At 44.3% G+C, this 13,559-nt stretch overlaps 1 protein-coding gene across 1 annotated transcript; it reads right to left on the minus strand.

Annotated features, from left to right (window-relative positions):
* Positions 1 to 195: 195 nt before the first annotated feature.
* On the minus strand, positions 196 to 13,549 carry efs (embryonal Fyn-associated substrate). Its single transcript, XM_005464628.4, is given in 9 exon segments — positions 196 to 2,424; positions 2,504 to 2,761; positions 6,891 to 6,962; positions 7,141 to 8,085; positions 9,406 to 9,525; positions 10,400 to 11,544; positions 11,547 to 11,730; positions 12,548 to 12,752; positions 13,259 to 13,549. Coding segments are annotated over 8 exon segments (2,922 nt in total). The 5' UTR covers positions 12,560 to 12,752; positions 13,259 to 13,549; the 3' UTR covers positions 196 to 2,238.
* Positions 13,550 to 13,559: the final 10 nt, after the last annotated feature.

Consider the following 13,559-nt stretch of genomic DNA (forward strand, 5'->3'; position numbering starts at 1 on the left):
GCTCGGGAGTTTCCGGAAGCGCTCGGCTTGTCCGAACGATACAGTAGCAGAATGACAGCTACACAAACTACTGTCCCAATTTCATCCTCTTACCAAAATTTTTTAGCCACACTTTTTTAAAAATAAAAATGTGAATAGTTTTTTTTTTTTAACATGACTAATATAGTAATACAGCAACAAATAAAACAAACAATATTTTATTTGCAAAAAAATGTATTTGTGTTTTCTGAACAGGAATACAAGACAGACATCCAATATAGTGTTAAAAATAAGGAGGATTAGGTCTGTTATTACTGTAGGAAAAGCATTCACTTCTATATGTCAGCAATATGCATAACAGATCATACTGAGTTCAAATAGTGTAAAAAAACAAAACAAAACCCATCCAGTTATAAAAGAAAAGACAGCCATGTTTGAACTGTAACTCAGAAAAAAAGGAAAACTTTGTTCATTGCAAATCACCCAATCACATCACTCAGGTGAAGGATGTGCATACATATATATATATATATAAAGTCTAAGCAAATTAAAGCCATGCAGATGGGGAAAGCAAAGGAACATAAACGTTGGCATACAATAAATATACAGCTAAAGGTTACTTGCCCATCATGCTCCCTTAACACACACACACACACACACACACACACACACACACACACACACTCACATACACACACAGCCCGTTTTAACAGGCTGCTAGTCATTGGAAAATACTTCAAACCTCCACAGGGTGGCACTGCAGCAAAGAAAATGTAAAAGCTGGAAACCAAGTCAACAATTTAAATTTGAAACATTAGAAAAAGAAAAAGTAGGGGGGTGGGGTAAAGTAACATGATTGCCAGAAGAGAAGGTAGTGCTATATTCAAGTCTTATCCCCCTGGCTGTGTTCTCTCACAAACAAGATGTGTAGTGTGAATATGCTGACGTGTTGTCGCAGAGAGGAGCATAATACCAATTATGACTCACAGGCCGAGGTTACACAGTATGAAAAGTGAAGTAGTGTTAGACGCAAAACAGGTTTGTTTTCATGGATTGTAAAATACAAAAAGTGTCTCTTTTAAATTGAAAAGCAGACTCTGCTTCATTCCACAGGCTGGGATAGGTTCACGATCACAATAAAGTCCCACAAACTGATGTAGAGTTAAACATCTTCCCAGTCTTTGTTCCGTCATAATAAAACAACTGGTTTCTGTTGTGCACTTCCACAATAAGATTCCTGGCTTCAAACTATCAAAGCAGATATAAATAAAAGGCGATGACAGGCAGTTTACGGGAAAATGATGCTGAAAAGCAAAAGTCAAAGAAGAGAAGTGATGCAAGTCATAACAAGACGTGTGAAGACAGGTGAACTCGGTCAACAGGTTTCGCATCCAAACCTGCCACATGACTGTGGGAAAGAATAGGATGAGGCAATTTGTCACCCAGCTAACGTTGCTCAATCAAAAATCCCTTCATCGATCCTCAGACATATTCTCCCTCTGTGACAAAAAAGCTTTTGTTTTTCTTCATGGAGATGTGAAACACGTGTAAACTGAAGAATGAGTAAGGAGATGTTTCTTGTTAAGTGGAAATGGGGCACTACACAAAACACGCAAACACTTGCACAGATTGAGAATAGACTCTGGGAAAACTTCCAACATTTCTCCCAAATAAAGCCCCCCAAAAACACACACAACATGCTGCTTCTGCAGCTTCTGAATTGATAATCACAAAAGGCCCTTCAGGTATCACAGTAAGAAAAAAGGATGTAAAGTCTCCTCCTCTGGACTATTTCTGGAAATCGGGGGTGGCTGAATAAATAGAGGAAGGAAGGAAAAATGGCTATCGTGTGAGAGGTGGGGGGAAGAAAAAAAATATGGCAAGCACATTAAAGCAAAGCTCCCAAAATAGGAAGTCCACATGGACACTCAAACCACACAGGGGCTTCAAAATATTCAATAAATTAACACTTAAAAAAAAACTATTTTTGCCTGGCATCAAAGCACAGAGGTCAGTGGAGAAACAAAGGCAAACCAGCACGCGCTCAGACGACACAACCAACACGGTGAAAACACAGCTGGATAACAGCTGTGGCGAGGAACAAACGCCTCGCCGCAGGATTCGGCTTCGCTTCCTTCCATCCCATTCAAGCACAGGGGTAATGAACGAGTGTAACAACAAATAAGGCATTTCAGAGAGGAGGAAATAGATGTGTAGTGTAGACAAAGTTGTTTGTTTTAACGTAAGCACTAAGAAACATCATGAAGATATTTCTGCCAGACGCTGGAGCAGAGTGGAGAAGCCGGCCGCCTGCTGGGAGAGCTCTGCGACACGGTCCACCATCTCCTGGGTGGCAGATACTGACGGATAGTTCTGTGCAGCACCCTTTGTTGCTACCACGACTGCCTTCAAAGCTTGGCAGAGCCGTCCCCCCGAGGTAGTGATCTGACGGGAAAAAAACATTGAAGTTATTACACAGCTATGAAATGCCGGATCTAAACATCATGCCAGCTTTTCCACATACTTTGGCCCGGAGGTCAGCAGACGTGAGAAGACGGGAGAGCGTGTCCCCGATGAATACCAGCTTGTGCGCAGTTACAATGAGGCTCTTTCCTCTGGCGACGAAGATTCGAGGAGGCTGGTTTCCCTTCACGCTGCTGAAGAGCACATCCACGGCGTCCGCCAGGCAGGAGAGGTGGGCGAGGCTTTGAGAGGAGTAGAAGGAGAGCAGCTCCGAGTCCTCCAGGGAGAGGGACACTGGCAGAGGAGGGGAGGGGGTCAACTGGAACAGATGAGAAAGGAAAATGAAAATCAGCACAAGAAATGAATAAAAACAAGACTTTCAGATACATAAACAGCAAACTGAAGAAGTCCTGAGAAATTAAAATAAAAAACACAACACACATATTTACAGCACTGTGCAAGTCTCATTATTTCTTAGGATACCGCATGGAAAATGGGAGCAGCGATTTATTAAAACACGTGGAAACATACATAAAAATATAGTATATAAGGCAAAAACAGGTGGTACAAGCTAGAAAGATAATATTTGGTATGACCGCCTTTATTCTTCACAGTCTGAACTCTCTTATGCAATCCTTGTTGTCATTTCTTCAAGTAGTCTTCAGGAAAAGTTCTCCAGGCTTCAAAAAGGTCATTCAAAGCCTTTGGTTCTCTTCTCTGTCAAGATGGTCCCACTCTGCTTCAATAATGTTGAGGGTCCAGGCTCTGCCACTCCATTAGCAGTGTTTTTGGGATCACTGTCATGCCGAAAAATGAAGCTGCTGCCAGTGTGAGATGTTGTTAAATGGATCAAAATGTGATGTTGATGATGACCTGCGTTCATAATTCAACCAATTTTTACAAGATCTCAAACAACACTGGCTCAAAAACAGTTCCAAACCATGACAGGGCCTCCTCCGTGTTTACAGATGGCTGTGAACACTCACATTTATACCCTTATCCTAACGTCCTGCACAAATTTCAATGATGATTTGAATCAAACTCAAATTTGGATTCATCACTCCATCGGACCTGTTGCCACTGATTTTTCAGCCCAGTTCTTGTATAATTTGACCTCAGCTTTTTATCCCAGTTTCTCTTCCTTAAGAATGGCTTCCTGACTTTCCTCTGGGCCCATTTCTGATGAGGCTTCAGTAAACAGTAGATGGATCAACTGAAGCATCTCTCAGCTCCTCTGCAGGGTCTTTGTTGGATTTTTTCCCCCATGTATTACAAAGAACATGAAACTGTTCATCTGCTGTAGATAAGTTTTGGGGGCTTGATGTTTCTTTTGTCCTCCACTTGTTCTGTCTCTTTAAGGTCACATTGCACAAAATGCTGAGAAAAGTTACATATTCCATTAACTGCTCTTTGGGAATCACCTAACTGGTGCAAAAATACAATTTTATGTCTGTAAAACTGTGTCATCTTTGTTATATACATTCAACTAATAACAAATGAACAAACAAATGAAGCTTTATTCTGGCTCAATCAAATAATTCAGTGCAACAGACTCCATTTTCCATCCTAGAAACACGTTACAAAAAATTGCTTCGGTAGAAGACTGGTCTCTCAGTTTTATAACATGTTGGTTGAGAAGTATAGAGACACCTCAGACAATAAGCGACAGGAGTGTATACAAGACTTACAAGAAGATATTTCACCCATTGAGTGGAGTACAAATGTCTCCCCTGTAAAACCAAATCAATTTGATCCTAATATACTGGACAAATGTTGTAAGTGTACCAATCACCAAGCTTCATTGTATCACTGTTTGTGGAAGTGTGAAAAGATTGAAAAGTTTTGGTGCTCAGTGTTAAAATGCATTTCTCGGGTCACATGTTCCACTGTTCCGTTAAGTCCTAAGGTCTGTATTTTAGGCATTTATCCAGATGACTGTAATTTATCTCACACAGAGAGAAAGATGGTTGACCTTTGCTTACTCCAGGCCAAATGTTGTGTTGCAGTACGCTGGGAGAATGTTGGTGGCCCCTCTTTTGACCAATGGTTAAACAATGTAACATCAAGTTTAGTTCTTTAGAAACTGAGTTATGTGGTTAGGAAAACAGCTTCCAAATATTTTGACATTTGGAAGATGTTTCTGGAACTATTAAAAATGGGGAAGTTGAGGAAGTGGCGAGAAAGTGAGGTAATGAAAAATACCTAACTAAAATTGGGAATGTATGCAGTAACCTGCGCTGTTTTTTGTTTGCTTTGTTATTTTGGATGTTTTTGAATGCAAAATCCAATAAATATATGTTTAAAAAAATGTGATCAAATGATGTGTTGTTAGTAGCAGCCTGCTGCAACAAAGTGCCTAAAGATACCACTTAATATTGGTTCTTTGCTAAATTATGATGTGTAGACCGAACTCTGGTTCATCACTTGAGTTAGGTGCTTTTTATGATTGCATGATTCATACGTCTGAAAATGGTCAGGTATGAGGACTGGAATGAAAATGAGTGAAAAAGCAGCCAAAGAAAAACTTTAAGAGAGCTTCAGAAAGACTGGAGAAGTATTGCTCAAGACCACTTTAAGTAATTACAATAGAGTCAGATATAAAGAAATGAAAGGTTGCTCAAGACATTTGCACAGTATTCTATATTATTTTTTAACCTTAGCGATAATCTTCAACAATGTCTTGACTAATCATTTAGTCCACAAAGTGTAAAAGGAGCTGAGAAACCACCTGCAATGAACGTCTCAGAGTCCAAATGACTCCTTTTGATTTATTTCTTTCCTAACTGAGGTCCAAAATACCAAAACAGACTGTCACAGGACTGAGTCCTAAAGCCCAGAAATTCCTTCATCTCAAAGCTTAAGACATTTTCACATTTTATTAACACTCCACTTACAAATCATGTGCCAGACAAGGCATTTGATTGTCAAAGTAGTTCTAGGCTTCAGTCAACTGACTTCATATTTTAATATTAGCCAGCAAAGACAAAGTCCTAAATGTCAGAGTTTCCTATCAGAGTTGCGCAAGAATTACAGTCACTGTTAATTGTGCCAAATAACTGTTTAAGGCTGTTTGTCTTCACAAGATCCAAATAGGATCAAAGCATGTGATACATACACAAAAAACGGTCCTAATATAATGGTCAAATAACTGGAAATGTATTAATAACACATGAAAAAGCTGCTAATGAGAGCAGAAAACATATAACAAAATTAACATATGGTAAGTCAAAGCAGGCAGCCTTGAACTGAACCCGAGTCATACAAACAGAGGGTCCATACAGCACGTCAGCCACTGCTCAAAGGATGACTGTGCTCTTCTGTCACTCATTGTCCTGAAGTCTCCATCCTATGTAAGAAAGTCTGTTGAGATCCACAAGTGACCTCTTGTTACCCGTCGATGACAAAACAAAGGAATGTAGCGAGGAGCAGGAAAAATGCAGACAGAGCAATAAGAAGACATGACTTCAGTCTGATGCAACAGAACTGACTTCAGAGTCTGTGCAAGACAGGACAAGGTGTGATTAGAAAAAAGCTCAGAGACTGTTGTAGTGTGTAAACTGAGCACAGCATGGTCGTGTTGATGCCTGTGGTGCACCACAAGGTTCAATTTAAAGCCCCATTTTATTTTCCGTCTTCATACTCTCAGTTGGCAAAAGTATGTGAACGTATATTTTTAATGCTGTGCACATGACACACACATCTAGGGTTGACACATGGTGATGCAAGAAGCCCAGGTTCACAGAGATGAAGGCCACAACTTGTCAGGCTATCAAAGCCGAGTTCTCCTCAAACACCCTGAGGCGACTGAGGGAGAGCATCAGTGCTAACCCAGAGTTTTGATGGATGCTTGCTCACATCCAAGTTTTTTTGGCTGCACCTCTACCACCATCTTTCCTTGCTGCTCTGCTCTATTCTCCAGATTTCAACCTCATCCTCTTTTCCAAAATGGAATTCAAGATTTCTTTTGGCACAGTGGAGGAGATCCAGGTGCCTGAGGTGCTTACAAAATGGGCCAAGGGACGGCACATCACTCCACAATGTGACTAGTTCTGAAGCGATGGAGGCCAAATACAGATAAAAAGAGTTTAATTTTTTTGATGGCACCTCATACATTTTTGCAATTTTGCTGATGTATGTGCTTACTTGACTTTCCTGTCAACCTGGATGACTGATTTCAGTATTAACTGCTGAGTAAACAGATTTGAAAGAATCGACTGCAGTAGCATACAACTACGCAGCACTAGGTAAACATATGGAGTATAAAGCCCGTATTGGTAAAACAAACAGCTGCTGCAAACTGGATTAAAGAGTCATACTGTTCACTAGTAAACAGAGCAGACTGTGAAAACAAGAGTGAATCAATGCCTTCGCTGTGAGGAATCACTGTAAGTGAGTCACGAGCAAGGGATCATGTACACAGAGGTAAAAACACAGAGGGAACAGCTCACCCGTGGCTCTGCGGTGATAGTTTGTGTCTGTCCGTTCTCGGTGCGGGCGTCAGGAGGCGGCTCAGGTTTACCCTAGAGCAAAGTGACCAGAGAACATGTGTGACTAGTTACCAGCAAAGCTAAAAATGTGTTACAGCACAATAGCTGAAAATGCAAGGAATTAGATGCATATATAGCATAAATATCAAGGTAAGGAAGAAATTAATTTGGTACTATAAAACAATACATTCCTAACATCATAAAAACTAACCTGCAGCTTTACATATCCAACACTGTCTCCAGTAGGAACAGGAGCTGGGATGGGAGTCAAGCCGATCCCAGCATACTCGTTGCTGGGGTCATCTTCTTCGTCAGCAGGGCCCACTGTGAGCATCACCGTGGCTGGAGTAGGAGGCAAGGAGAAAGCAGGCTGAGGGGTTGGAGGCAGAGGCCTCTCCTGGATCCAGCTGCTTTTACGGGAACCCATTCCCCCTCCAGATGACTTCCCATCAGGCACCGGGAGCGCAGGCAACGGCCTGCGTGACAGAGATTCTTGGGAAGGCAGACGGGGCCGGCCCTGAGCCTGTAAGAGGAGGGTGCTTTCCTCAAGCGAGCGCTGGACCAGCGATAAGAGCCCTTCAGATGGAGGAGCGTTACCGACGGCAGACAACGCTGGGAGCAGGTCTGATAAGCGTGCCCAGGCCTGCTGAAGGTTCGGCGGGGGATCCCCTGAATGACTGGCCTTCCAGGTGGACAGGATTTCAGCCAGTGAGGTAGCCAGGTCCCGTGACGACAGAGTGGAGGGCGAGTTGGAGACTGTGGTGAGCACCGAGTGGACGAGACTGGAAAGCGAAACTCGCCACTGTATGTCGCCAGAGCCGTTACTAGACACAGAGAGGCGGCGTGTGGAGGTGGAAGAAGATGATGAGGAATGAGGAAGGACTTCGACAGTCAGAGCTGGCATGTCATAAATCCCACCATCGGGCTCAGAGTCACCACGGCTATTATCTCCACCACTGGCTCGTTTCTCAGATCCAGAAACGCAAGAAACCTGCCCGACCTGAGGAACTTCCTCCCCACAGAGGCTGCTGGTCGACTCTCCCGGTGCCAGAGGGACGCCTGGAAGTGTAGGGACACTGTAGACTTCATCATCAGCTTCGTCAGGCTGGACATCTACTGTGGCCTTAGTCAGAGTGATTGTGGGGACATCATAGACCTATAAGTGAAGAGGGAAAAGCAGACATTTTCAAACTTTGAAGAAGAAAGATAATGACAGTGACTTCTAGTTCTAACCCCAGGACGGCAGGAAAAGGTGCCAATCATATTTGTAGTACTGTTTTTAAGCTCTCTTTTTGCTTTAAGCTCCTATTACCTTCCAAGATACTTTAAGTGTTGCAGATTTGATTGTTGAAATAAATAAAGAAAACATCACGAAACTTTGAAATTTGAAAAACATATGAAGAAAGGAAAGAAAATACTCTAGGTAGATTCTTTACTATTTAGTCCCATAATAACATAATAATCATAACAATATTTCCCCATGCAGTACATGCAGTTTATACCAATTATATGCTACATTAAAAAAAAGAACCCACTCTGTAGATACATACAGGAAAGAGTTTGTGACTACCAATGACGTGGGACACACATTTTTATTCATTAAGTCTTAAAGCAAGTGAGCCTGCAGTCCACATACAGTAACAGCAGGGAAGGAGGGAAAAAATAACCCAGCAGCTGGCACTCATTTTCAAGCAACTTTAAAGTGGAGACCACTGGGGGCAGGGATGTGGTGGTGGTGGTGATGGCGGTGGTGTATCCTTGGCATGGCTGTGACAGATGGGTGTGACTGGGAGAAAAATAGAAGCAGCATTTGTACTGGATAGACTGGCTCCAGGAGCACACAGAGACAGGTGTGGCCTCGCCTCGAAGGGGGGCAGGGAGACAGGCTAATACTGGAATGTGGGAAGAAATAGTGGCGGGGTATATGATAGTCATCTCTTGTTCTTTGCTTGTGTAGGCATGCATTCAGAACAGCAGATTCCCACAGTTCCCAGCAAATTAATATACTGGGGTTGGGGGTAATCAGAGAATTTTGATTCTGTTGGATGTTTGTCAGGTCAAAATATGACAGGAACAAAACAGAAACCCTGTAAGTAATTCTCTGTCAGATGCTCTCTAAAGTTGATTTTGTGTTCTGTGTGCCGGGAGATGAAGCAACAACTGCAAAGTGATATTTATTACTGGTTTAATTAATTAATTAATTAAATGTGCGTGGACCTAGATATGAAAACAGGTGGATGGATTGACCACAGGACAACAGCTTATCAATGCTGTCCCAAACATTTAACCCATTATAAAACACTGAACTTCCAAGCTACCACAGCCAGCAGTGGAGATCATCGTGGCCACACGGGGAAGGCAAAGAGGATATAAAAAGTCACTTGACAGCTCACAGTCAAACAAAAAGTAAAGCGGTTGCTTTAGACAGTAATTCAGAGGTTTATCCATAACTCAGCCTCGTGTGGAAAGTCTTTACCTCTGACTCAGCGTCGGCCTGCGGTGGCACACTGCGGGGGGTATCATAGATGCTGTCATCTTCTCCAAGGGCAGAGGGGACTGGATGCTGCCACCTGCCACTCGGAGGGGTATCGTATACCTACCAAGGCAACATTAGATTTAAAAAAAAGAAAAATCATTAAAAAATATTTAATTTAACACTAAAATAATCCCAATAAATACGATGGCGACTTTAAAAAGTTTATTGCCAAACAAGTACCATCCAGGAGTAAGAAAGGATTCATGTACATGGTGAAGGGCTTTTCCTGGCTCAAAACAGACCTCTTTAAAGTTTTGGTGCGGGGCGTTGACAACGGACATGAGAACAATCAGTCCACATATAGTTAGGGAGCAGTCTTTGTTACCTTAGTTAACTGAAGTTTATGCAGTTTCCTGATATTTGATAAACAAAACTGTTGTAAATTAAGCCATGCTTAAAAGAAATACTGATTTAAAGTTATTTTGTAACATTTCTAGTGATTTTTCCACTTCTTTCATGGCCACAAACATTTTCTGTATGCAGGCCGAAAACCTGCTTATGATGTCATCTTATTGAGAACTAAAGCAACATTACAGGAGACCCAACCTGTTTAACACACCACTAAAAATGCCTCCTCCCTCCCACCCCCTAAATGAAACCCAGCAGGGTTTCCAAAGAAGCAAACAAAAAACACAAGCTTTAAAAAAAAAACCAAAAAAAACTAAACACTTTTATTTATCTGATATGATTCACATTTATTTTTATCAAACGGTCAAAACTCAACAGGAAATGCAGATTTTTTTCTGTTTAACAAGGAAACACAGGCTCACTGCCTTCACAGCATGCAGCTGCCAACTGTGTTACCCCCTCAAACAACAATGCTGAGCCAGGATGAACCCTGTTATTAACATGTAATAACTTTATTCTTACTTTATGAATAGTGAAGAATTAGATCGAACAACTTTTAATCGCGTTAAGTATAATCGTCACATACCTGATCGTCAACAGGATCTGAATAATCCTGATTTTCTCCCTTTTGATTCTGCACACTGCTGCTTTTCTCCACGCCATTACTCGTCCTTTCCTCCTTTCCCTGGGGGGCTGCCCTCTGTTTGCCCTCTTCTTGTTGCAGGCTTGCAGAAGTTGCTTGGGCAGCAGATTTGGGGACAGAGTTAGAGTCAGCTGACGGCTGTGATGGTTGCAGTGTGTCCTTCCTGGTGACGCTCCTTACTGGAGGTGCTGGTGGAGGAGGTTTGCGGGCGAAATTTGGCGATCCAGGAGCCCTGGCCTGGCCAGCTCTGATAAGCAATGGGGATCCCCGGTGAGAGGCAAGGCCGGGCTTGCCCCTGGCTGCGGCAGGGGTGGGCGAAGCTCCCTTGAGCAGGGCTCGAGGAGACGCTTGGACAGAGGTTATCTGAGGCGGGTAGTGGTGAGCTAGAATTGTCGCTGGTGTCCTCGGAAGGCTCACTCCCGCAGAAGTGGGTGTTTGGTACATCCCAGGTGTGTCCTGGTTCGCTTTTGATTGGGGGGTAGCTGTAGTTCCATTGGTTATCAATGGTCCATTAGAGCAAAAAGCATTGGCCACAGAGCCTCCCGTTGGGGATTGGTAAACATCATCGCCTGCAAGAGGCGTGCCTTTGGGCACCAAGTAACAGTCGTCCGAGGCCCCCGTGGTTAGTGTTTCTCTAGGAACAAGATATGTAGCGTCATCTGCTTCATCGGCCGTCCTCGGCACTCCGCTGGGGGCAAGATACACAGACTCTGACGCCAGGTGAGCTCCTGGCTGCCTCGCATGCTGAGCTGCTGCAGGCACGGGACTCACCGGGCTCTGATAAACCGCTCCTGTCATGTCCGTTCCTCGTCCCCTCAAAGAGGGTGACCGTGGACGCCCCACCACCCCAATATCCCAGTCAGGTCTTGGCCGGGTGCCAGAGCTAGAGTGCGAGCGTGGCCGCCCGCCCTCAACTCTGCGCAGCTCCCCTGGTCTCGACCCCGCTCCCCCTCCTCGTCCCTCACCCACCGCTGGCGGGGAGCGATAAACTCCGTCCGCGTCATCCACGGTCCGAGCCAGCGGGGCACCAGGCGACAGGTAGACTGAGTCTTCGCTGGACCCACGACGGGGGTCCGAGCCAGGGGCGGGGCGGTCTGAAGGAGTCGAAGGCGATTAGCGGGGGCGATCCCCTGTCTGCCGTGCAGCGAGCAGAGCCACCACCCGGGCCCGCCGCTCTGCTCCTGTTCAAGAACCATGAGGATGTCGCCCTTCCGGAAAGCCAACTCTTCTGGACTTTCTGCCGTGTTGTCAAACAACGCCTTTGCCAATACCGTCTGTGCAGGAGGAAGAGACGAGAGCAGCAGTGATCAGCACTGACCCACAAAAACACACACACACAAAAAACAACAACTAAATGGCCATATGAAAGCACAAATTAATCAACAGCCTGAATTCACACTCCCTGCACACCACAAACAAACAAGTACATTGACGTGGCAGTGCCAAGTGAGGAGTATAAAAAGGGTGATTGTTTCGATGCTGAATGGAGAGTGAAAGGGAGTGAATAGGGAAGATCTCGTTAAATGTCTGTGTGAAAGACCTGGGGGGTGGGTGGGGGGGGACCAGGGGAAGGATTAGCAAACGAAAACAAAACAAAACAAAACAAAACAAAAAAAGAAAAAGATGGAAAATTTAAAAGCCAAATCTAAATTCACAGCTGTGTAATTAATCGTGAGGAAGGGAGAAAGAGGGCCACAGTCAGGGAGGATCAATGATCAAATGGACACAAGAGCTTAATGGTAATGAGCGGGATGAGAGGGAAGGGGGAGGGGATGAGAGGCACATCTGTCCCTTGCTGTTTAGAGTTTAATTGCCAACCCAAAGCCAGAGAGTCAGGCCCCCTTTCATTCTCTAAACCAACCCCCCGGGGACAACCGAGCTCCAATGAGCCATGTGGGACCTCTTTTGCAATGGAGGCTGTGAGGATCCCCAATATAAGACACAGAGAACACATAAAGCAGTTTAAAAAAAAGAAAGAAAGAAAGCGAGGAAAGCAAAATATTCCTTGAATTTCAAAGTATCCGAGCTATTGCGACACTGCCACACGAACACATGCAAATCCACACACACAAAGAGAAAAACTGTACTCACCGAGACAGACATGATTGCCAAGTGATCAGCTTAGTCTCCGGGAAATTATCACTCAAGTGTCCACACCAGTCGGGTCATTTTTGGGAGGTCAGCTGTCACGGATATGCCGGTGGGCAGAGACCCTCGGTGCCGAGGCACAGCTGGCTCTGTTTAGGACACATCGCCCGGTCTGGGGGCTCCGTCGTCCCCGGTTTTCATAAGGCTCCTAAAATCCACACGGAAACGCTTTTTTAAATGTTTATTTTCTCACGAGTCACAAGTAACAGGAATAGACAGCAAAACTTCACCCGTGCGCTCTGAGTCTCGTGTGAAACTGAAAGGTAGGCGGACGGAGGTAACACCTGTCTATGCCTTCCACGCCCAGTAACGTTTCTTTAAAGGCAACCCTATCTGGGGAAGCCCGCAACAGCTTAGCATCGTTTGTAAAAAAGAAGCGGTGTGCAGTGAGCGTCTAAAATACCGCGTGCAGCTGTGTATGAAACCGCTATCTAGGTCAAACGATAATTCATTTGAACAGTAGCCAGTATAAATAGACGTGCAGTCGCGGCCTAGCCACTAAACACCAGCCAACTGGGTAACGAGGGCTAACGCTGCGCTAGCTAGTGCTGGTTTAGTTCAAAACAACAATGGCACCGCCGGATAAAGCGGCCAAAGGCGATTTATTTACCGAACAGCGTTAGCACTCATGACCGCCGTAATGAAAATTATTACCTTTCTCTTTTCTTATCGCCGATAAACTTCCCATTGGGGTACAGCCTCTGATACGTAAATCCCTTCTTTTCATGCGTGAAAATCTGCGGTCATCGCCGTTCAATCATCTTCGATGACAACAAAATTATCTCCGCCCCTTTCTGAGGTCGTGGAGCTTCGCTGATCTACAAGTACCACGAGGGCGAAAATTTCAGCGTTTACACCAATCCCGACGTGTGTGAAATCGCGCAGCTAGCTGTCCCCTCAAAAATACAGCTCTTCTGATTGGCTCGTTCCTAAAAGTTGCGTTTAAGGACGACTG

This window comes from Oreochromis niloticus, linkage group LG3 (genome assembly GCF_001858045.2).
Source record: "Oreochromis niloticus isolate F11D_XX linkage group LG3, O_niloticus_UMD_NMBU, whole genome shotgun sequence".
NCBI lineage: Eukaryota > Metazoa > Chordata > Actinopteri > Cichliformes > Cichlidae > Oreochromis > Oreochromis niloticus.